The 25,455-nt window shown below is 38.9% G+C and overlaps 1 protein-coding gene across 1 annotated transcript in view; it reads left to right on the top strand.

Moving 5' to 3' along the window:
- Positions 1-25,455, top strand: part of DNAH14 (dynein axonemal heavy chain 14) — a 321,116-nt gene that overhangs the window by 242,580 nt on the left and 53,081 nt on the right. The window contains 8 exon segments of the mRNA XM_055324379.1: positions 587-746; positions 7,019-7,150; positions 7,587-7,682; positions 14,459-14,599; positions 15,500-15,715; positions 20,164-20,394; positions 21,343-21,464; positions 23,285-23,529. Of these exon segments, the coding sequence (XP_055180354.1) occupies positions 587-746; positions 7,019-7,150; positions 7,587-7,682; positions 14,459-14,599; positions 15,500-15,715; positions 20,164-20,394; positions 21,343-21,464; positions 23,285-23,529 (1,343 nt within the window).

Here is a 25,455-nt window from a genome sequence, read left to right as displayed (position 1 = left end):
TTACTTCTTGTGACTGTTCTTCTGACCGCTGGCTCTCCAGAATGTCACCTTCTCGTGCTCCTGCAGTGGCAAGTCAGCTGATGAGGACGCAAATAAGAAGCGGCTTCCAGCATTCCAATAACCACACTAAGAATCTAAGAGACCAGCCCCCACCAATCCTCTTTCCCACTCTGTTGTATCATGATTTTATGGCAGGAATTTCAGATGAGGATAGAGAAAAGTCAGAGGATATGTTTAAGGGGAGTGGCTTAGTTGTCATTAGTCATTAGGACATCAGCACTGGGACGAAACAGGAGGGCTCCTGCTATAAAGGACTCTGCAGTGAGTACTTTTCTAATGAAAAGAATTAACCTCTAACTTAGATGTTCTACATATTTAAGTCTTACACATGTCATCTTCCCAAAGTAGAGATACCCGTATGTTAAACATACCCAAATGTTTACATATAGCCCAAACTGAAATAGCTAAGTAGTTAACCTTATGAAAAAGTCTGTTAAAAATCTGTGTATTTTGTCTTCTAAGATAGTTTACAGGATGCATTCACTTTCAGTTGTGAAGCTGACCAGGTTTCCCCTACCTATTGCAGAGTGTATACACAGCCTCCCTTTCTCGTGCTGACAGTCATGAATGCAGTATGCATTCTTCTGCAGAAGAAACCTAACTGGACGTCAGCAAAATTGCTTCTTTCGGAAACTGGTTTCCTGAAAAGACTGATTAACCTTGACAAGGACAGCATACCGGAGAAGGTACAGAGTTGATCCCTAATTAATGCATAACTGATGCCTCCCATACTCATAGTCTACAGGAGTCCAACATTGGAATTGTGCATTAGAATGGAAAGTCTGTGATTCAGGTTAGAAGATGAGGGAGCAAGCTCCATAACCATATGTAACAGGTTTGCTGGGAATGCTGAGGAAAAGCAGTGTGTCTCCCAAATCAGGGAATGCTATGTCTCAGAATCTCTTTAATGAGAGAAGAGACCAACAGAGGGTGAAAGTCTCTCTGGAGGGACTGCATTACACTAAGAAACCACAAGGTTTGAATAAAAGTGTCTGGAATTTTTTAAAGTTCAGATATAATTGACATATAACATATTAACTTCAGGTGTATGGTATAATGAATCAATATTCATATATATTGTGATCACCCCACAGTAAGCCTAGTTATCATCTATCACCACACATTGTTGCAAATATTTTTTCTTATAGTGATAACTTTTAAGATCCTACTCCATAATAATCTTCAAATGCACAATATGATATTTTTAACTCTAGTCATCATGCCATACATTCTACCCCCCGGACTTATTTATCTTACAGCTGAAAGTTTCCACCTCTTGGCCCCCTTCGCCATCCCTAAGTCCCCACCTCTGACAGCCATCAATCTGTTGTCTGTATTTGAGTTCAGTTTTTGTTTTAGATTCCACTTATAAGTGATAAAATCCTTCTCTGTCTAACTTAGTTCACTTAGCATAACACATGCAAGGCTCATCTATGTTGTCACAACTGGAAGGATTTCCTTCTTTTTTTTTAAAGATTTATTTTTATTTATTTATAATAGAGAGAGAGAGAGAGAAAGGCAGAGACAGGCAGAGGGAGAAGCAGGCTCCATGCAGGGATCTTTGGAAAAATGTCTATTCAGATCCTCTGCCCATATTTTAATCAGATTGGGTTTGGGGTTATTTTATTTTTTTGTTTTTGCTTTCTCTTGTTTGAGGTGTGGTTTTTGGGGGAGTCTGTAGGAGTTCTTTATATATGTTGGGTATTTTTTTTTAGGTTTTTTTTTTAATTTTTATTTATTTATGATAGTCACAGAGAGATAGAGGCAGAGACACAGGCAGAGGGAGAAGCAGGTTCCATGCACCGGGAGCCTGACGTGGGATTCGATCCCGGGTCTCCAGGATCGCGCCCTGGGCCAAAGGCAAGCGCCAAACCGCTGCGCCACCCAGGGATCCCTATATGTTGGGTATTAACCCCTTACCACATATGTGTTTTGCAAATATTTTCTCCCAGTCTATAGGTTACCTTTTCATTTTGCTAATGGTTTCCATTACAGGGCAGAAACTTTTCAGTTTGATGTAGTTATATATAGATATATATATATATATTTTTTTATTTTGTTAGCTTTCTTTTTTATGTCAAATCCAAAGTCATTACCAAAATCAATGTCAGTGAGTTCACCATCTATGTTTTCTTCTAGGAGTTTTATGGCTTCAGGTCTACATCCACATCTTTAATCCATTTTAAGTTATTTCTGTGTATGATGTTAGATAGGGGTCCAGCTTCATTCTTTTGCATGTGGCTGTCAAGTTTTCCCAACACCGTTTGTTGTAGAGATTATCCTTTCCAACTATTGTATATTCTTACTTATTTTTATTTTTGGGGGGAGTAGGGAAAGGGCAGAAGAAGAGAGAGATCTTAAGCAGACTCCATGCCCAGCACAGAACCTAATCCAGGGCTTGATCTTATGACTCTGAGATCGGACCTGAGCTAAATGAAGAGTTAGATGCTTAACTGACTGAGCCATTCTGGCATTCCTCCCCATTATATATGGTTGGATCCTTTGTTATAAATTGATCAACTTTATGTGTGGACTCATTTCTGGACACTCAGTTCTGTTCCATCAATCTATGCGTCTGTTATATGCCAGTACATACTCTTTTGATTACTATAGCTCTATAATACAGTTTGAAATCAGGAAGCATGTTGCCTCTAGCCTTGTTCTCCTTTTTCAAGATTATTGGACTATTTGGGCTGTTTTGTGGTTCCATACGAATTTTAGGATTGTTTGTTCTATTTCTGTGAAAACTGCTATTGGAATTTTGATAGGGATTGCATTCAATCTATAGATAGCCTTGAGTATTACAGATACTTTAACAATCTTCTTCCAATCTATGAGCATAAAATATCTTTTCACTTATTGTGTTTTCTTCCATTTCTTTCATCAGTGTCTTACAGTTTTTGGTGTACTGAAAAGTATTTCACCTCCTTGGTTAAGTTTATTTCTAGGTATTTTATTCTTTTTGATGCAACTGTAAGTGGGATTATTTTCATAATTTCTGTTTCTGATGGTGCATTGTTGGTGTATAGAAATGCAATTGATTTTTGTATATTGATTTTGTATCTTGCAACTGTACTGAATTCATTTTTTCTAAGTCTTTAGAGTATTCCACATATAATATCTTTAGAGTATTCCACATATAATATCATCTGCAAATAGTGACAGTTTTTCTTTTCCAATTTGAATGCCTTTCATCTTTTTCTTGCCTAATTGCTCTGGCTAAGACTTTGGATACTGTGTTGAATAAAAGTGGTGAGAGTAAGCGTCCTTCTCCTGACCTTAAAAGAAAAGCTTTCAGAATTTCACTGTTAAGTATGATGTTAACTATGGGCTTGTCATGTACAGTCTTTATTATATTGAGGTATATTCCAGCTATACCCAGCTTGTTGAGTATTTTTATCATAACTGGATATTGAAATAGTCATCTATTGAGATGATAATGTGATTTTTATCCTTAATTTTGTTAATGTACTATATCACATTGATTGATCAATTGTTACAGAACCATCCTTGATCCTTGGAATAAATCCCACTTCATGGTTTATGATTTTTTTGAAGTACTATTAAATTCAGTTTGCTAATATTTTGTTGAGGATTTTGCATCATTGTTCATCAGGGATATTGGTCTGTAATTTTCTTTTTTTGTGATGTCCTTGTCTGATTTTGGTAACAAGGTAATGCTGGCCTTATAAAATGACTTTGGATGTGTCCCCTCTTCTGTTTTTTGGAAAAGTTTGAGAAGGATTGGTATTAATTCTTTTTAATATATTTGATAGAATTCGCCACTGAGGGACACCTGGGTGGCTCAGCAGTTGAGCGTCCACCTTTGGCTCAGGGTGTGATCCCTGAGTTCCAGGATCAAATCCTGCATCAGGCTCCCTGCCGTGGAGCCTGCTTCTCCCTCTGCCTGTGCCTCTGCCTCTCTCTGTGTATCTCTCATGATTAATAAATAAAATCTTTAAGAATGTATATATGTTAAAAAAAAAAAAAAGGATTTGTCACTGAAGCCAGCTAGTTCTAGACTTTTGTGTGTTGGGAGGTTTTTTTATCACTGGTTCAATCTCTTTACCAATAATTAGTCTGTCCAGATTTTCTATTTCATGACTCAGTCTTGGTAAGTTGCATGTTTCTAGGAATTTATCCATTTCTTTTAACTCATCCTATTTGTTGGTGTATAATTGTTCATAGCAGTCTCTTCTAATCTGTTTGTACCTCTGGGGTATATTGTAGTATCTCTTTTGTTTCTGTTTTTATTTATTTGAGCCCTCTCTTTTTTTCTTGGTGAATTAACTACAGGTTTTTCAGTTCTGTCTTTTTTAAAAAACCAACTCCTCAATTCATTGATCTTTTCCATTGTGTTTTTAGTCTCTATTTCATTATTTCTGCTCTCATTTTTTTTTTAAGATTTTATGTATCCATGAGAGACACAAAGAGAGAGGCAGAGACATAGTCAAAGTGAGAAGCAGGCTTCCTGCAGGGAGCCTGATATAGGACTCAAGCCCAGGACCTGATCATGACCTGAGCCAAAGGCAAATCCTCAACAACTGAGCCACCCAGGTGCCCCTGACTTGTTCTTTTTTTGCTAGTTTTGTTTGGTATGTGAAACTAGAACACCAACCCTCATGTCAAAGCTATGAGATAAGCACATGGGCCTCTTTCCCTGGATGATTGGGAATCTTTCAGTCACCCACCTGTGCACTGGGCCCTAGGGGATAAGTCTGCATGAGCTCTTTCAGGACTGTTCCTCAGTTCACTGTGGCCTCGGGAGTCTTGTGGATGCAAGCCCTGTTGGCTTTCAAAACCAGATGTTTTGGGGATCTTCTCTCAGGTGCAGGTCTTCAGGTGTGGGGGTTCAAACTTTTCAGAGAGAAGCTTGGGGCTGTGAGTTCCCTCCCAATTGTGGGTCACCATGCCAGGAGTGGGTGTACAGCAAGATTATGTCTCTGCTTCTGCTACCCACTTCAAGGGTGTTTCATCTCATTGCCCAATGTGTAGGAGTATTCAGGTAGCTTCTTGGTTCCTTTTAAAGATAGTTGTTCTTATATAGTTGTAGATTTGGAGAAGGGAAGTTTCGGATCCTCCTACATCACCATCTTGAACTGGATCCCAAAGATTTATTTTAATTTGTGTAACAAATGTTCATATAACAACATATGCCAGACATTGTTCTGAGCACTTTGAAAATATTAATTCATGCTGGAGGAGATGGGGGACAGATGAGAGCAGAGAAAAAAATAGAAGAAAATCAAGTAGTGTAGACACCTAGTGAAGGGTTTTGCTGGAGCAGATTTAATTCAGAAGAAATAGATTTACTGTAGCACTTCAAGGACCATGAGAGTGGGCCAGAGTCCGGAGTAAGTGTTGGGGCTCAGTGCCCAATGTAGTGGGAGGCCATGCTGGACAAAGGAGTCCTGTAGGAAGAGGAAAAAAGTATGACAGGGTAGGCAGAAGGTTCCGAGGGCCTGGACAGAGGCAAAGTAGAGAGCAGTAACTAGTCCAGACACCACCCATGTGGCCATAAGCCAAGTAATGCCTCTGGCAGCAGAAGCTGGAAAAGGCAAGGAACAGAATCTCCACCAGGCCCCCAGAGCGAGTACTGTCCCACCTGGACCTTGATTTCAGATTTCTGGTCTCCAGCACGGCCAGAGCATAAGTTATGGTCTTTGGTCACCCAGGATGTGCTGATTTGTCACAGTGCTCACAGGAAACTCAGAGATTTGGGCCACAGGCAGTGGTTGCTGTGGTAACAAATACCCAGAAATGTGAAAGTGGTTTTAGAACTGGGTAATTCCAGTGTAGAGGCTAGAGGAATATCCGAACAGGAGTATTAGGCAGGAGCTGAGCTGAGATGTTAGGCAGGTAGATTTGTAGATGCACACAGTGCCCTGTCCTTGATTCATTCACAACTATCTATGGAGTATTTTCCTTCTAAGGGTCATCATGAGACACGACGATAGCTTACAAGACCAACTCGTTCCTCGATGTTATGAAGTTGACATTATAAGAGGGAAGCCAGACACGAAACAGCTAAAAACACAATTAATTAATTACTTACAGTGATAATCTATGTTATTAGGAAATACAGGATCATATATGAACAAGGTGAATTCTTTAGCAGAATGTTAGTGCTGACATCCGTATTACTCATGGATTAATGTAACAACTACTCACTCTCTGAAGCATTCTTAGTAAAAATGATTCCTTGTGGTTGTGTTTAAATAGAACTTTCAAGCTAAAATAACATTTCATCTAAAGAAGTTATTAAAAGCATAACAGTATTTTAAGCAATAATGAAAACAGCAATAATAAATTGATAATGGATCACCTGCCATCTAAATTATTTAGCAAAATGGTTCTGACCTACCAGGCAAGAGAAGAAAAGGAATCTCAGGTCTCAGAAGGATTTTATTTTGATTATGGCTCCGCAAAATAGAGGAGAAATAGTATGTAAACAACTGGAAAAAAAGGCATGTGACACAAGTTAACTATAGTGTCCTCAGCGTGCTCAGGCCTCACTGCCACCACTGACAACTCAGACCCTTCACTGGGGCCTGGGAACTGTGCCCTGCAGATATGCCCCTTGGGGTCAGAAGGTGGGGCACAGTGTTCTATCTTCTCACACCTCAGGTTGCATGGGAGAGACTTCAGACCTCCTTGCACACCAAATTCCACGTTTACCTGCTTTCTCTTTGTTGTAAAATGGAGTCCCTTTTTTAAAACTCTGGCAAAGCTGCTGTGCCAACAGTAGCAATAACAAGATATTTGTAAGCGAGGCTTTGCCCTCCTCTGCAACTGGAGCCACTGTGTACACAGCTGTGCTATAAGCCTACCATCTAAGAGGAGTGGAGTATTTCTTATGTGCAATAAAATTTTATTTTAGTGTAGATTGTGTATTTAGGACAACTTCAGGTCAACAACATTGCTTTTTCTTGTAATACACAAATTGTATTATCTCTAGGTTTTCATGAAGCTGAAAAAAATTTTAATCTTACCTGATTTCAACCCAAACAAGATTGCTCTCGTGTCTGTTGCCTGTTGCTCTATGTGCCAGTGGGTTATAGCTTTGAATAACTACCATGAAGTGCAGAAGGTATGTTCTTTCCTCCTCAGTACCTAAAACAACCTGGAAGGGATACCTCAGAGTCCCAGAAATAATGTTCCCTTAACAATGCTCAAATCAACTTCTATGAAAGGATACCTAGTGCAACTTGAATCAAAGATATTATGCTAACAGATACAAATTTTATTTTTAAATTGTTTTTATTATTATATTTTATAAATAATTACTTTTAAATAAATCTATTTATTATATTTATTTTTATTATTTTATTTATGGCAACTATGCTATTGTTTTATTTGGTTTTCATATATTTCACCATATTAAACTTCTTTATATCCCTTTTGTACACATAATTTCTAGGAAAGCTGATCATAAGAATTGACACTTATAAATGTCTTTCAAACATAAGCAACATTTTTAACTTGACATTTTTTAACACTTAAATGTTGTGACATTCTTTTTTAAGGTGGTGGGCCCTAAGCAAATGCAAGTAGCTGAAGCTCAGAATGTCCTCAAAATTGCACGGCAAAGGCTGGCCGAGAAACAAAGAGGTTTGCAGCTGGTAAGACATTTGTTTGCTTGTTAAACTTGCAACACCTTTGTGAACTAGTCAGAAACACCAAGAAACACCATCGTCATTACCTCAGTAGAGTTTTATCAGTTTAGAATAAAATGAGGATAATAAAGGTAATGAAGAGATTAATTGTGATTAAGTAAATAATACCAGTACTATATGTAAGGGTACCTTCCATATAGTAAAACACTCAATAATGATAATTATTACTGTATCAGTAATATATTAACTAACCATTTCACCAGATTTCTCCCAGGAGAGCTTTGTGACTTCTGTCTACCAAAGACCCACCCACTATCAAACTGTGATCTTAAAAAACTGTCCTTAACCTGTTTATATCAATGACTCTTTTGTTTTGTAAAGACAGGGTTATTTCTTAAACTTCTGGGTTTTAAGTTAAAATAGGGATATTATTACAAGAGCCAGGACTGAGGTCACCAGCCCGTTCACAGACATTCTGAGAGAACCTCTAGCAGAGAGATCCAGCCCGTTGGCATCTTCTGTTTACCTGTATGGTCTTTCTCCCTAAGCTCTCCATTTCAACGTAGTTACCAGCATTTTAAGATCTGGGGATTTCATTTAAAATTTGAATTTCTGCCTTCATTTGAAAATTCAGAAGATCTGGCAGCCTTGGGTTGGCACTCTCACTTGTCTGTAATAAGTCCCTAACTCACTTCAAGCATTTGTGTCACCTGCCTGGCCCCATAGGCATTTCTTGCAAACTCAGCTATCTAAAAAGTATCAGACATTTTTTAAGAAAATTAATAAATTTTTACTGAATATATTTTGTGCTGATATGTCATTTTATCGCTAATACTTAGTTGCAGCCTATCATGTACCTTTTTTTTTTTCAGTTAAAGATACTAACAGGTTAAAAAGTTTATTTCAGTAACATAAGGCAACAATTCAGTGAAAAGGAAGTAAAGACAAGCGTTTTTCCTGTGGCTTCCTGAGTGAGCAGCTGGGACCCTTTCATGGTGACACTTAGCCATCCTGTCCTGCTCATTGCCATCAGCTAAAATGTCAAACACATACTTCATGCAACAGTCTGTAAATTTCCAGTTATATTTAGAGATGTGTTAATAATAGCTAACATTTAATGAGTGTATACTATGTTCCAAGTACCACACTGAGGCTTTATACAGACTTTCGCATTTAATCCTCAGGTCAGCTTTCAGAAGGAGATGTTTACAAGGGGGAGAAGGCTTAAGTGAAAGATTTATAAATTTGTCCAACACCATGACCCTCTGAGTGGTGCCCATGCTCTAACCCAGGCGTGTCTAACTCTAAAGCCCATGCACTTACCTACTCCACTATAAAATACTTCTCTCCAGGAATGATTAATCTAGTAACTGGTGTGGCACAGACACCAACCAGTCACAGAGCAGTGTCAGGTCCTGGAGCCTACAGTGAAAACAGAATGGGGATAGAGGGCCGGGGTGGGCAGTGGCGGGACTGGGAGTGCTCTCCAGGGCATGGCACAGGACCACTCACTTAGCAACCACTACAGAAATAGTCTGTAAATAGTCTATGCTCATGGTTAGGAAGAATTAATATTGTAAAATGTCTATACTGTTTTTTCTGACCCATTCTAACAGGTGTGAGGTGATATCTCTTTGTGGTTTTGTTTAATTTGCATTTCTTTGATGATCAGTGATGTTGAGTATCTTCTCACATCTGTTGCCCATCTATATGTCTTCTTTGGAAAAATGTCTCTTTAGTTCCTCTGCTCATTTTTTAAAATATTTATTTATTTTGAGAGAAAGAAAGAGAGAACAAGTGGGGGAGGGGCAGGGCAGAGGGAGAGAGAGAATCCCAAGCAGGCTCCTCACCAAGCAGAACCTGATGTGGGGCTCAGTCCCGTGACCCTAAGATCATGACCTGAACCTAAATCAAGAGTCAGAGTTGAGATGCTTAACTGACTGAGCCACAGGTGTACTCCATCTTCTGCTTATTTTTTAATTGGATAGTTTGCGTTTTGTTACTGAATTGTAAAAGATCTTTATATATTTTGGATATTAGCATCTTATCCAACCGTTTTACAAAACTATTCTTTTTTTTAGGTTTTTCCTTTCATTTTGTTAATTATTTTGACCTGCAGAAAATTTGAAGTTTGATGTAGTCCCAGTTGTTGATTTTTGCTTTTATTATTTGTGCTTTTGGTACTCTATCCAAAAAAAAAAAAAAAAATCATCACCAAGACCAATGAGAAGCAGTTTCTTCCCTACATTTTCTTCTAGGAGTTTTATGGTATCAGTTTGATGGTATTTTGATTTATTCTGAGTTAATTTTGTGAGTGGTGTAAGATAGGACTCCACTTTCATTGTTCTGCATGTTATCTTGGCACCATTTGGTGGGAGAGATTGTCCTTCCCCATTGGATTGTTCTTGGCTCCCTTGTTGAATATTAGTTGGCCATGTATGCCAGGATTTACTCTGGGGCTCTCTATTCTGTCCCACTAATCTCTGTGTCTATTTTATGCCAGTATCACATACTGTTTTCATTATTGTTCAGAAATGCTACTGATTTCTGAATATTGATCTTGCATCCTGCAATTTTACTGACATTGTTGATTAGTTCTAACAGTTATTTGGTTGAATTTTGGGGATTTTCTATATACAAAAACATGTCATCTGCAAATAGTTAACACTTTTACTTACTCCTTTCTGATTTGGGTATTGTTTATTTCTTTGTCTTGCCTGATTGCTCTAATCAGGACTTCTAATACTATATTGAGTAAGAATGTTGAGGGTGGGCATCCTTATCTTGTTCCTGATCTTAAAGGAAAAGCTCTCAGGTTTTCACCATGGAATATTATGTTAGCTATGGGTTTGTTGTAGTAACTGCCCTTTATTATTTTAAGGTTTGTTCTTCCTATACCCAATCTGTTGATGGTTTTTATCATGAACTGATATTGTATTCTGTCAAATGCTTTTTCTGCATTTATTGTGATGATCGTGTGACTTTTATCATTCATTCTATTGTGATATAATACATTTACTGATTTGCATATTTTGAACCATCCTTGCATCTCAGGGATAAATCCTATGTGGTCATGGTGTGCAGTTCTTTTAATGTGTTCTTTAATGCACTTTGCTCTATTTTGTTGAGAATTTTTGCATCTTTATTCATCAAGGGTATTTGTAGTTTTATTTTTCGGGTCAGTTATTTAATTTTTCTGTGATTTGGAATAAATAATTCTGTTTCTTTATTTTCCTTAACTCTCTGTGTTGGCTTCTGTGCATTTGACAAAACAACCATATCTCCCTATCCTGTCAGAATGGTCTTGTGTAGGAAATGAACCTCCTCGGCCCAGCCTGAGCTCCTGGTGTCTCTCACACCATTGCCCAAGCAGCTTTGTTTTTTCTTAGAGATTCCCAGTATTCAGAGTGTCCCAAAGGGAAGCATCTCCATCAGTACCTAGATGTAGGCTCTTTGGACGCCTGTGTAAATAGCTCTCTTCAGGGACAGATTGGGAGATGAGTGTTTCTGTCCAAGCCCTCGACACTGAGCCAGTTGAGAATTATTTCTTTGTTTGCTGTAGTTCTGGCGACCCACAAACAAGGTTTCTGGCCACTAGAGCTGGGTGCTCAGGTACCGTATCCTCTAGGCCACAACCACCAGTGCAGGAGGATCACAGTCAGCCCCTAAATGTGTACTAAACTGGAAGCCTGACCCTTAGACCACAGCCTCTTTCAGATAGGCCTCCTTAAAGCAAAGACTGAGAGATACACATTTCTATCTACTCCCTCCATGCTAAGCCCTGGAGGGATAGCCAGTTAGAAAGTATTTGTTCTAGTTCAGTAGGTCTTATGGATGCAAGCCCTCTTGGCTTTCAGAGCTGTTTTGGGGGCCCATCCCTTAGGTGGAAGTCTTAAAGGTTGAGACATGAGATGTTGGGTTCAAAATCTTCACCTGCAAGGGAAGCTAGAGTTGTGAGTTCTCCTGTTTGTGTCATTGTGCCAGGGGTGTAGGTTGTGGTAGGAGTGTCCCAGCCTTTACTGTGTGGATTTGAATACTTTTCATTCACCCGGTGTGTAGGAATTGCTCAGCTAGTTTCTGAATTTCTTTCATGGGGACTAGCTCTGTGCGTAGTTGTAGGTTTGGTGTGTCCACAGAAGCAGATGGGTTCAGATGCCTCCTGTGTCACCATCTTGGACTGGAACTCCCTTTCACTTATTCCTTGATGGCTGGTACTTTCGATTTTAGTATTTACTCAGTTCATGATTTTTGGTATATTTTTTGTATTTCATTCATTCACCCAACAAAAATTTATAATATTGTCCTTTTTTTTTTTTACTATTATCAAGTGGTAGGGCAGAAAAAAATAAACTCTAAATTTCAGTCAAAACCTAACTTAAAAGTAGTCTGCATTCCCTTCCAGCTTGCAACCTTGGCCTTCACCAGACATTTCAAATATTTTAATTCATTGAACTCAAGTATATTTAAATGTTTATAAAATATTAATAGATACACTTAGCATTTTAAAAGTGAGTGTAATAGTTAACGCCACTGGTTTTAAGCCCTTCGTTGAGATTTTCTCCTCAGTTATGTACTGTATCCTATTTTAAAAATAGATCTTTTGTTCACTTGGGCCCTAATATAAAAAAACAATTCCAAAAAATATAGGGAATGTTAGGGGAAATAAATAATGCCAGAAGCTATTACATGGGGATTCATTAAAAATGTTATCTTGGAGAGCATAGTGCCTGTCTTGTAACATCATCAGGAAAATGCAGATCAAAACCACAGTAATACCTCACACCTGTCAGAATGGCCACAATCAAAAACAAGAAACAAATGTTGGGGAGGATGTGGAGAGAAAAGAACCCCTGTGCACTGTTGGTGAGAATGCAAACTGGTGCAGCCATTATGGAAAATAGTATGGAGGGTCCTTAATTAACCCCTATGTTTATAGCAGCATTATTTACAATAGCCAAGATATGGAAGCAGCCCATGTGTCCACTGATTGATAAATGGATAAAGAAGATGTGGTATATGTATAAACAATGGAATATTACTCAGCCATAAAAAAAATGAAATCTTGCCATTTGCAATGACATGGATAGAGCTAGAAAGTATAATGAATGAAATCAAAGAAAGACCAATACCATATGATCTCACTAATATGGAATTTAAGAAACAAAACAAAGAAAGAAAAGCCCAAAAAACATATTCTTAACTCTAGAAAACACACTGATGATCACCAGAGGGAAGGTGGGTGGGTGGTGGGAAATAGGGAATTAGGGAATGGGGTTTAAGGAGTGTGCCTGTCCTGATGAGCATTGTGCAATGTATGGAATTATAGAATCACTATATTGTACACTTGAAACCAGTATAACACTGTATATTAACTATACTTGAACTAGAAGAAAATAAATAAAATGACAGCACAAAGCAGAAAAAAAAAGAAAAAGGAATTTTACATGTTTAGATGAGTCAGTAAAGCCCCTACACTTAAATATTTATACACTTCACTATGTCACAAGTAGCAAGAACGTTTTCTCAGAATAATCAAATCAAAAGGAATGAGCAAACAAAACAGCATTTTATATTAGAGTAAAAAGAACTGAGTAATCATTATGGGTGAACTAGTAATAAATAAATCTTTAGAGTAATCATGCCACAGGTAGTAATGTGTGTGTGTGTGTGTGTGTGTGTGTATTTAGATATTTTCACTAGAATAACATATTTAGGAGGATAAATTATAAATTAGAAACTGTATTCAATAAGCACAATTTCGTATATATGATTCCATGAACATACTGTGTTCGAGTTTCCATGTTAAACACTGTCTTCAAAGATTTTGAGAAGACATGAACATCTTTCAAAAATATAAATATAAAATATAAGGATAATAAGTCCACAACCCAAGAGATAATATCAGGCAATTTATGATTAGTACTCAAACAATGGTTATAAACAAGTACATCAGTGTGGATTTGAGAGGACAGAGGCTTTGGGGCATCTGGAATGTGATAAGGATTTTAAAGAATGCCTTGGATGTAGATCCAAGGGATCCTTTCAAGGAACGATTTCAGGTATAAGGGAAGGATGGCAGTCAAATCCCAGAGGCAAGAACATTTAAGGTGTGTGTAGGAAATATGGAAGAAAGCAGTCTGGCAACAGTGTAATGTTATTGGAAAGGAGTTGACTTTGGGGAGGGAGGTTGGGGTCAGATCGGGGAGGCTTTTATTGACAAGGCCAAAACTTTGGGCCATATCCATGGGCAATCATTTTTATAGAAATTCACCAAATGCTTTTGAGCAAAGGCGTTATCAAGATAAGCACTAATTTAAGAGTATCATTTTGTCAGCTATTCATGATGGTATCTTTTCCACTGACAGCCCAGGCATAGGTTAGAGCTGCTTCATCCTACCAGCCTTCCTTCAAAAAAACCTACCCATTCCTCCAGGCTGGTCAGTGTATCTGGGATGATAAAGTTCAGTCATTTTCTTGGAGAAGGAAACTGGATATAACATTTTCTGTGTGAAAAATAAATCAGAAAATGATGTTTCTTCAAGTGCTGAGCTTATAAGAAAGCCCATTGAGGAAAGTGACCTTTTAAAGGCAAACTTGACTTTCATGGAATCATTTATTTAATAACTATGTTTCTATCATTAACATAATCCATCTCTCCAGGAAGATTTTATAGGATGTGGAAATGAAGTAACCACATACTATATTCATATAAGTGATAGTTAAACTCTTGAGGCAAAATGAGCGTAATACTGTGTCTCGATAATGAATTTATTGTCTTTCAGATTGAAGAGCATCTGCTGTTTTTGCAGGCAGCCTACAAAGATATAGTTGCTGAAAAACAACTCTTGGCAAACAGAAGAAAACTGGCCACCAAGCGCTTGCAGTGTGCATCTGTCTTACTGACTGCTCTGAAGGATGAGAAGGCATGATTCTCTTTGGTTTTATTTCTCTCCTTTAGTAATTTCTACTGAGCTTGACAAACCCCAAGATGTTATTTTCACCAAAGGTCGTATCATGTGCCCCCTAAAACTATCTTATCATCCAGTTGCTTTTTATTGAGATCAGTAGACACTCCTGATAAAAATAAAGGAGTCCTGGTCAAGAAGTCTTAAAACAGAGGCAACAGACTACAAGGATCAGACAGGACTTTCTCTTGTTCCCCAGACATCAGTTCTCTTGTCTGATAAGGTCTACAGGAAACCTGTCAATGAACATGTCATGGGGCTTTCCTTTGTCCAGCACAGGGACACCCTGAGCCAAATGCATAAAACAGGGGTGGCTAAAAGGGATGAGATGTCATAATGGAGAACATTTTATTCTGTTCTGTCAATCCTCAGACCTCTTTCATCCCTTTTTAAAAAAATTTCTGCTAATCTCTAAACTTCAGTCTCCTGGTCTTAAAATGAAGTCAATGGCTTTTACTTAATAGGATATTGAAAGTGTCAAATGAGACTTTCAAAGTAAAATGCCTGTTAGACATCTAAGGATTCAATAAATATAAGAAAATATTATATTGAACATCATTAATAATATAACGAATTGTTAATTTAAAAATTATCTTGCTTTATAAGACAAAGGACTTGAGTATGGGTCCTAACAAATATGACACTGTTGACAAATCCAAGAATAGGACTCATGTTCCCCGTAGAAAATAGTTTGTTTTATGATATTATCCATTATTAATTTAAATGCAAACACAGCATGAGAACAGTAATAGTGATAGCAATGCTATATCCAAGTTGGAGACCACAAATATCTGAACTGTCTCATAATAGTATATTTTATGTCAAATAGCAAGAACTCATTTTTATTTTAACATTTAGACTCGATGGCAAGAAACAATCAATCAAATAGACAAGAAGTTGGAAGGAATTTTGGGCGACACACTTATTTCAGCAGCATGCATTGTCTACAGTGGAGTGTTAACAGCAGAATTTCGCCAGCTAATTGTGAACAAATGGGAGAGCCTTTGCACTAAAAACAACATTTCTTTGTCCCCTAACTTTTCCTTAATTGAAGTCATGGCACAAAAACATGAGGTAGTAACATATTTCTGTTATCCAGTTAAGTGGCTGTTGTTGATTTGAATTTTGGGCATAAGTGCATTTTTTTAAACTGGGATCTTTTCCCCAAATTGTTTGTTGTTATTGTTGTTGTTGTTGTTGTTTTAAGATTTTATTTATTTATTTATTTATTTATTTATTTATTTATTTATCAGAGAGAGCACAAGCAGGGGGAGCAGCAGGCAGAGGAAAAGGGAGAAGCAGACTCCCACCTGAGCAGGGAGCCCACCCAATTTGGGGCTCAATCCCAGGATTCTGAGATCCTGACCTGAGACAAAGGCAGATGCTTAACTGATTGAACCACCCAAGTGCCCTCAAATCGTTTGACAGAGGAAAATACTGAAATTTTAAAAAAATTTTAAGTTACAGTTCTAATGCCTCAGTTAGTTACATCTCATTCTCGGGGCAAAAGTCACAGAAAATCCTCTTACTCATTGTAATTTTACTGCCTCGCCCTAATAAACATAGCCAATTTCTCTCCCAGAAGTCCCTTTCATTAATAAAATTGGTGAGCTTGGGGCACATGGGTGGCTAGTTGGTTAAGTATCTGGTTACTGATTTTGGCTCAGATCATGATCTCAGGGTCATGGGATCAGCCCCTCTCTCCCTCTGCCTCTGCCCTTTCTTGCTCTCACTTACTCTTTCTCTCTAAAAATGAATAAATAAAATCTTTTAAAAAATAAAATTGGTGAACTTACTGAACCATAGGTAGTATTCTTAGAAGGAGCCAGAAAGGGACACCTGGGTAGCTCAGTGGTTGAGCGTCTGCTTTTGGCTCAGGTCGTGATCCTGGGGTCCTGGGATCGAGTCCCACATCAGGCTCCCCACAAGGCACCTGCTTCTCCCTCTGCCTATGTCTCTGCCTCTCTCTCTGTGTCTCTCATGAATAAATAAATAAAATCAAAAAGAAAAGAAATGAAAAACCAAAAATACAGACCTTACATTTATCAATAAATATTTATTGTCTATCTATCTATGTGGAGAGGATGAAAAAGAAATGCACCTTTTTTTAATTTATCCCCAAAGAGTAATTTTAGATTGATAACTTTAACTAACCACCCAATTTACAAAATCTCAGAAGCAAATACTGGCTTCTCATTTTCATAATGCCAATAACCAACTTAAACCCAAATATATCAACAATTACATTAGTTGCAAGTGATCCAAAGAAGTCCACTTAAAAGACTGAGATTGTAAGACTATATAAAAATATAAACTAAAGCCCAAAATAGAGACCGTAAGTTACTTAGAAGGACATTTCTAAATCATAAAGGTTGACAGTTAAAATAAAAGGTAGGGGGAGGAAATTTACCACAGATTACCAAAAAAGGACAGAGTAGACTTTAAGGCAAAAAAAGACTACTAGAATTAAATAAGTTTATGTTGTGGTAAGAATTAGTTTAAGTCTCCAAGAACGTTTTATCAATTCTGAATTTGTTTGTGCCTAATAATAAGACTTGAAACAATACAAAGCCCACATTAAAAGAACTACAGATAAAAATCGACAAATCTACAATCATAGAGAAAGATTTTAACATACTGCTTCCTGTAACTCATAAAAAAAGAACACAAAAATCAGTAGGAATAGAGGACATTTGAGCAATGTAATCAACAGACTTAGTGGGCATTTGCAGGACCCTGTGGCCTACACCTGAGGCTTACACATTCTATGAAAACACATGTAGAACACTACCCACCATATAATAAACCACCAAAAAGTTCCAACCAATATCAAAGGATTTAAATCACAGAGTTTATTATCTGTCCAAAAGGCAATAGAGCCAGAAGTCAATAATTAAAAGTTTCTTTGAAAATCCCCATATTTCTGGAAATTAGGATATACACTCCCAAACTAACCATAGGTCAAAGAAGAAATCAGAATTGAAAAAATTAAGCATTGGTCAAAAATTTTCCTGTGAGACTAGAAACATGACAAGGGGACATCTACCATCTCCAGTTGTATCTAACATCCTAGCAGAGATCCTAGATAGTGCAGTAAGGGAAGAAAAAGAAGTGAAAGATATTAGAATTGGAAAAGAAGAAAAAAATAGAAGTTTTTGCTGATGATATGTACCTAGAAAAACCCAAGAGAGTCTGTAGATAGATCATGTGACTTCATACCAGTTTAGTAAAGTTTCTCAAAGAAACTGATTATATTTCTCTATGCCAGCAACAAACAGGCTCAGTGTTTTTATCATAGCATCAAAATGAATCCATCAAGAAGTTGTGTAAAACTTACAGAAACAAAACTATAAAACATTATTGAGATAAATTTTTAAAAACCTAAATAAGTGAAGAGTTATGGCATGTTCATGAACTGAAAGACTCAGTATCCTGAAGTTGTAATCCTAGTCATAATTCCAACAGGTGGGAGGAGCATGTATGTGTCTCTCACATGACAATCTGATTCCAAAAGTAATAGGAGGCAAAGAGCCAACATGTCTAAGATGTTGTTGATGAACAGGTAGAAGGACTTGCAGCATCAAATATCAACATTTACTTTAAAGCTACACTAGTTAGGATGGTGGATTTATTTATCCAAGTGTAACCAGTGCAGAACAAACAATACCACCAATGGAGAACAGAGATCCCAGACACAGACTCACACACATGTGGATGTCTGACTTACGACAAAGCTGGTACTGCAGTGCAGTGTGGAATTAGTAGTCTTTTCAATAAATAGTGCTGGGTGATTGAATGTCTACCAGCAAAAGAGAGAGAGAGAGAGAGAGAGAGAGAAGGAAGGAAGGAAGGAAGGAAGGAAGGAAGAAGAAGAAGAAGAAGAAGAAGAAGAAGAAGAAGAAGAAAAAGAAAGAAAGAAAGAAAGAAAGAAAGAAAGAAAGAAAGAAAGAAAGAAAGAAAGAAAGAAAGAAAGAAATTTGATCATTACCACACACCACACATAAAAATTCGATTGCAATTGAATGGTGGCCCTAACCATGGAAGGCAAATTAGTAAGGCATAATTTAAGAGAAAATGTTCATGACCCTAAGAAAAGATTACTTTAAGCAGAACTAACCATAAAGGAAAACATTAATTGAATTACATTGAAATTTAGACATTCTGTTCATCAAAAATCACCACTCAGAGGCTATGAAGAGAAGTCAATGAATAGAAGAGGATATTTGCAGTAAAAAGGTCTACTACCAATCAGTAAGCAAAAGACATAAAAGCCAGTAAATAAATGGGTAAGAACTTTAAGCAGGCAGCTCACAAAATCACCAATAAACATTTGAAAACTGCTTAACCTCATCATTCATTAGGAAAATAAAAGTTAAATCTAAAATGAGAGATCACAACACTCTAAGTGCCCTCAGCAGTAGAATGTATAAATAAATCTAGGTGTGTTCATAAATACTCTACAGCAATGGGAATGAATAAAGACAGCTATAAAACAACACAGATGATGTTGGACAGAAAAGGGAATATACTTTAAGATTTCCTTTATCTAAAGTTCCAAAATTAGCGAAGTGAAATTATAGCATTTAGGAATACATACTTTGGTTAAACACTAAAGAGAAGCATGGAAGTCAGGAGAACAGAAACTCTTGGGTGGGTAATGTGTTTCTCTCACCATGCTGACCTTCACTCTAGGCACCTATATTTGGGTACAAACAGGGCTACTCCTGGGTTTCAGGATTCTTTATCCCTTTTCCTGTTTCCTTTTGTGTAGACTTCTAGAGCATGCAGTTCTTCACAGGCTTAAGTGAAAAACTTTTTCTTTCCTTTAAAAACTGAGAAGTATCCTTGGCTTCTCCTAAGGATGCCCTGCTGCCTAGGACGTCCCCTGTGTCCTGTTCCTTCTCAAACCTCCATAGGCCTTCTTGGCTTTTTCCTCCCAACCTGCTGATACTGCCATGAAGTCAGAGCCACAGGCAGAGACTATGTGAGGATAAGAAGTTTATCAGTCCTGGAGTCAGCATCTGAGGCAAACCCTCGGTCTGCCTCTTCCTCTGACAGTCTGACCACAGGCAGACCCCAGTTCCTCCTTCCAAACAATTAGGGTTGTTGTCGCAATTTAACCATATAATGTATGTATGTGCTTGGCAGGTGGTGAGTGTGCAGCAGAGTAGCTGTGATTACATCTGTATAATTCTGTGTTATTGCATGTTTCATGTATGCATTAGAGTCCAGGATCCTTGGGAACAGGTACCCTGTCCTATATTTATCTGTTTCCCAGAGCATTTTTGTTGTGATGGGCGTTCATCCTTCCTGATGAACAGAAAAGTGTGTTTTAGTGAATAATTACTCATCTGACCCAAAATTTCATATCCCAGCATTTAAATTGTTATTTCCTTAGTCCTCTTAAAGAGTATTTGATTTTTCTAAAGGCAGTGAGCCTGTAAGATCCTTTGGTATCCTATAGGATACTAAAGATGTGAAGAAGTGTATGAAACAGTAAAGTACTAACGATCTCATTCCAGATTGGCCGATGGCACTCTCAGGGACTCCCCCTTGGGCAGTATTCGACAGAGAACGCCATCCTGATCAAGAATGGCCTGCAGTGGCCACTGCTGATTGACCCCCACAAGCAGGCACACAACTGGATCCGGCAGATGGAAGGGGCCAGGCTGCAGGAGCTCTCCATCAAAGACAGCAGTTACATCCAAAAAATTGAAAATGCTATGAAAATAGGAGGGAGTGTCCTCTTGCAGGTATTTGGACAGATGTCCCAACCACCCAATTCCATGCAGCTGACATATATACTGTGTGCACCAAGCATAGAAACTGAAAGCTTTGAGTTACAAGTAACTTTGTCATGGGAAAAATAATAAATAAACAGAAGTGCCTAGGTGGCATAGTCTGTTGAGCATCTGACTCTTGATTTCAGCTCAGGTCATGATCTCAGGGCCCTGGGATCAAGCCCCACATTAGGCTCCCTGCTCAGCATTGGAGTTTGCTGTAGATTCCCTCTTTCCCTCTCTGTCTGCCACCACTCCCTCGTACATGTGTGTGCATGGGCACTTTCTCTGTCAAAATACATAAAATCTTTTAAAAAATAATAACTACAGTGACTTTTCAGTGTTCAGTTCTCTCAGATCAGGCTTTCTTTGGTGTCCAAATACTAACATTTACTTTTTATTTTTCTTAAAAGAAAAAGTTGGGGATGGGCAGCAAAGGGAGAGAGAATCTCAAATAGACTTCCCACTGAGCAGGGACCCCAAATACAGGGCTCAGTCTCATGACTCTGAGATCATGACCTGAGCCTAAATCAAGAGTCGGACACCCAACCAACTGAGCCACCCAGGTATCCCTCATTTACATTTTCTTTCTTTCTTCTTTCTTCCTTTCTTTCTTTCTTTCTTTCTTTCTTTCTTTCTTCTTTCTTTCTTTCTTTTTAAGATTTTACTTATTTATTCATCAGGGACACAGAGAGAGAGAGAGAGGCAGAGACACAGGCAGAGGGAGAAGCAGGCTCCATGCAGGGAGCCCGATGTGGAACTCATCCAGGACTCCAGGATCACACCCTGGGCCAAAGGCAGGCGCTAAACCGCTGAGCCACCCAGGGATCCCCGTTTACATTTTCTAAATGCTCTTTGAAATGCTTTTTAACTGATTTGCTTTCAAATGAACTTTTTATATATTTCTCTTGTGTTTTTCAGAATCTCCCTGAAACATTAGCTCCAAGTTTGAAGGCAATTTTGAAGAAGGATATCCATCAGAAAAGAGGACAATATTTCATAAGGGTTGATGATTCTGAGATTGAATACAATCCCAGATTTAGGTAAAAATCACAGCAAAATTGAGAATTGAGTCAAGTGTTTATATTTTTTAAGACAAATATTATAGAGGCCTCTATTGCCATAGTGGTAAGCTTCTCCTGGAGCAAAAAGTGAGATTACATTTTGAATATTTTGTTTATTTCTGTTTCTGGTTGCACTCATCAGTACACAGAATAGTGAACTGACTTTTATTTATCAAGCCATTCCAAAACAGTTTCCATACTGTTCCAGCTAAGACCTGTGGGTCCAGGGGGAATCCTCAGAAAGTGTGCTGGAAGGGGAAGCCTGACCCCACTTGAATCACAAGAACTCCCCCATTGATCTGTTTGCCTAACATTTTATTTCAGCAGGAAAAGCTTCTGCTTCTTTAAAAAACAAAATCCATACTGGATATCCAGAGCAAAAAGAGAGACTTTGCCTAGCCAGATAAAAATGTTGCATCCATGTTCCCAACAGTAAGGGACCTTCGGGATTGCAACCCCCACCTCCCCCCAGTCAACTTCACAAAGCACTTTTATATAGTCACATTTGATTACCACAAAAATATAATTCCCAAGGTAATAAGGCATTTGAGTTGCCAGGCAGGTGCACTGTCCCCTTGAATTCATAATCAGCAGCTCACTGTATGAGTGGGTAGTCACAAGAGGAGTTGGAAGTTGGATTTATAGGCCCTCAGCCAAGTGGGCATAACCGCCTTGCAGGGGCTCTGACACGCTGGTCCATATGTCCTTGTCCCAGGCAAAGCTCTGAAGTCTTGATCCTCACCCCACTCTTAGAGCCTGTAATCCTCTCTCTGGGCCTCCTTCCTTCAGTTAAGAAAATATTTTGCAAAGTATGTTCCTCAAAATGACATTCCAGGAGTTTAACAGGTGTCACTCAAAAAAGGGGTCCCAAACTTCTGAAAAGCACTAGGTTAAACCAAGTTCTTTCCTTCAAGGACTTAAAACCCCTTTGTGTAACAAGCCCTCTCCAGAATGCAGCATTTGGCAGGACACCCATTCTTTCCCTCCTGCTCTCAGAAAGCTAATGAAGTCATGTGTTGCTGCAGTGCCAACCTGGTGCCCATATTGGATTGTTTGTGAGGAGGTGCTAGAGGGACCTCTGGAAAGGTGGGCTGGCCACAGGTCCCCACTTGGCCACTCTGTGGCCACAGGCTGTGAGCAACTTAGTTAACCTCTCTAAGCCTCCGTTCTACTCTTTATAAAATGGAAGGAGAAGCTGTCCCTGCTGTATCGAGTTGCTGGGAAGACTCCCCCTCTACCACCCCCATACCACCTCGCTCCAGGTTACAACCCCCCCATACCACCTCACTCCTGGCCACCCCACCCCTGTGCCACCCCACTCCAGGTCACACACCTCCCTGTACCACCCCACTCCAGGCCACCACCACCACCTCTTACACACAAACCAGTCTGCTAGATTCCTTCCCTCCAGCCCCCAGCCCAAGTCACTCTCCTGGCAGCAGCTGGGGTCATCCCTTTAGAGAAGGTGGATCTCCCTGTACTCACACCCTCCACCGGGTATTGACAACCATCTAAGGGCAGGTCAAAGTTCCTACTAGCTAGCACTTTGCTTTCCTCCATCTGGGTGCTTCAACCAAATACAGCAGGGACATCATCTATGGTTCTATTTCTTCAAATTATAAACAGGAAATGTCTCCACACAATATAAATGGAGAGCCTATTTTGTGTACAAGGCTGAACAACACTAAAAGTTAACCTTGTTTACCTCCAGGAGAAATATTTTTTCCATTATTTAATAAATTGGGTTTTTTTTCCCTCTGCAGATCCTTTGACTAACTGGTGCCTTTCTCATCCTTTAGGTTATACGTTGCTACAGAAATAGACAACCCTCATTTTCCTCCCTCAGTTTACAATTTCGTTACTATGATCAACTTCACGGTAACATTCCAGGGTTTGCAGGATCAACTCTTATCTACCGTGTTAACCCATGAAGCCCCTTACTTAGAAAATCAACGTTTCCAGTTATTGGAGAGCATTTCCCTTGATGCTGTGACCCTTGAAGAACTAGAGGAAAAAATGTTAAATGTTCTGCAGAATGCACAAGGTGAGTTCAGGTCTTTAGTGACGTTAGAAGACCTGGGCGTGGGATCCCTGGGTGGCGCAGCGGTTTGGCGCCTGCCTTTGGCTCAGGGCGCGATCCTGGAGACCCGGGATCGAATCCCATATCGGGCTCCCGGTGCATGGAGCCTGCTTCTCCCTCTGCCTGTGTCTCTGTCTTTCTCTCTCTCTCTCTCTGTGTGAATATCATAAATAAATAAATAAATTTAAAAAAAAAAAAAAAAAAAAAAAAAAAAAGAAGACCTGGGCGTAACTTGGGGAAGGACAGAATAGAAGCTCCAAGAACCATACTCTGAACTGGTACCCAAAACATCAGATCTACATTTCCACCAGATAACTGATCAATGTGGGTGAAACACCCCATTCTTAAAACATTGTGGCTGTTGATGTTCCTATATTCCTATCTCTGTCTTAGCTCATCAAACCACAGGACATTTGCCACGAGGCCATTACGTCAGGTATCTGACATCTGTTATATGTATCAAGTTAGATTACAGAGACCAAAAGATTAGGTTTACCCCAAGTATTAATACTAAAATATACCAGGATGGAACCCAATGACTTAATCATACATGTCCCATGAAAATGTGGTATTTATTAAAATAGCAGTAGAAATTATTTTCCTCTTCAACATAAAAAATAAGAAACCATAGTCTTTAAATTTTAACAATATAATTTCTAAACAACTAAATATAAAGCATTAGAAATTCCTGGGGCACACTGACATTCCTGCTCCTAAAAGGGGTTCTGGATACCCGATTTCAACATGCAGGATGGGGTCCCCCATGCTGGTAAGCAGTGTTCAGACACTAGGTGGGTGTCTCACAGTTCAAGTCCATTCTGACACTATCTGCCCAGAGACAGCATCAGATTCCCCTCCCCTTAGGGGTTCAGTGCTACAGACGCCCCCTCCCCACAGCCGGGCTTCAGACAAAAAGTTCCAGCAAGCCCTTTCTGAGGTCTAATTAGTTTGCTAGTAGACTAGAATCAGGACTCACTAGATTACTGGTCTCCTATGGAAGAATGGAACTAGGAACAGCCAAGTCGAAGGGATTGGGGGGGGGGGGTAGGGGGTGGAGGCCGAGTGTCAGGGATGGGTGTGGGCTTCAGGGGCGCTGCCAGGGCAACCACCCCATCCTTTTCAGAGACTCAAACAAACTCATTAACATAACAAAAGACACATTTATTCCTCTCATCCCCAGGGTATTCAGAGCCCTAAACCAGAGCTGGGGATGGAGACTTTAGGTGTATTTCCTGTCATAAATCACAGTATCAAGCTCCTGACTCATCTGTCATCTAATACTCTTTATCTAGCAGTGGATTGCTGTTCTCTCTTAACTGCTGACTCAGTGGGGCTTGAAAAGTCTCTCAGATACTTTCGTTCCATGTTATAATAAGATCTGACTGTAATCCTTCCTATTTTACTGACACCTAATACACAATTTCTGTGTAACACATGGATAAACCACGCTTCTGTTAATGACAGGACTAGGACGAGATTGTGTGGACAACATTGTCACATCCGTGTCTCTGGGAAGGTTGGAGTGAATTAGCAGCTAAATCCTTAGGGAGCAAAACCAGGACATGTGGGTAATATATGACACACCAGAGGTGACACTGTTGTTACACTGTTGGTGTAACAAGACTCACAAGGATAGCCTCTGCTGGTTTATGAGCCACTGTGTGACAAATGTCATGTTGTTGCTGCAAGTTTTGCCTAAATTGGACAAAAGATAAGTTTAATGAGACAAAAGGATAGTTGTTTATGATAATATCCATCAGCACACTGTGAGCTGTTATTATGCCTTTGCTGCTTATTCTCTACCAGACGTTCCTCATGGTAGAGTTGGATTGTTTTTAAAGAGTAATTTTTTACTGATAGTAGTTATAATAAAAATTGTCCTTGAAAAAA

The sequence above is a fragment of the Nyctereutes procyonoides genome, unplaced genomic scaffold, assembly GCF_905146905.1.
Source record: "Nyctereutes procyonoides isolate TBG_1078 unplaced genomic scaffold, NYPRO_anot_genome, whole genome shotgun sequence".
Taxonomy (NCBI): domain Eukaryota; kingdom Metazoa; phylum Chordata; class Mammalia; order Carnivora; family Canidae; genus Nyctereutes; species Nyctereutes procyonoides.
Note: the sequence above shows the minus strand (reverse complement) of the source record. Positions and strands in the feature narration are given on the sequence as shown.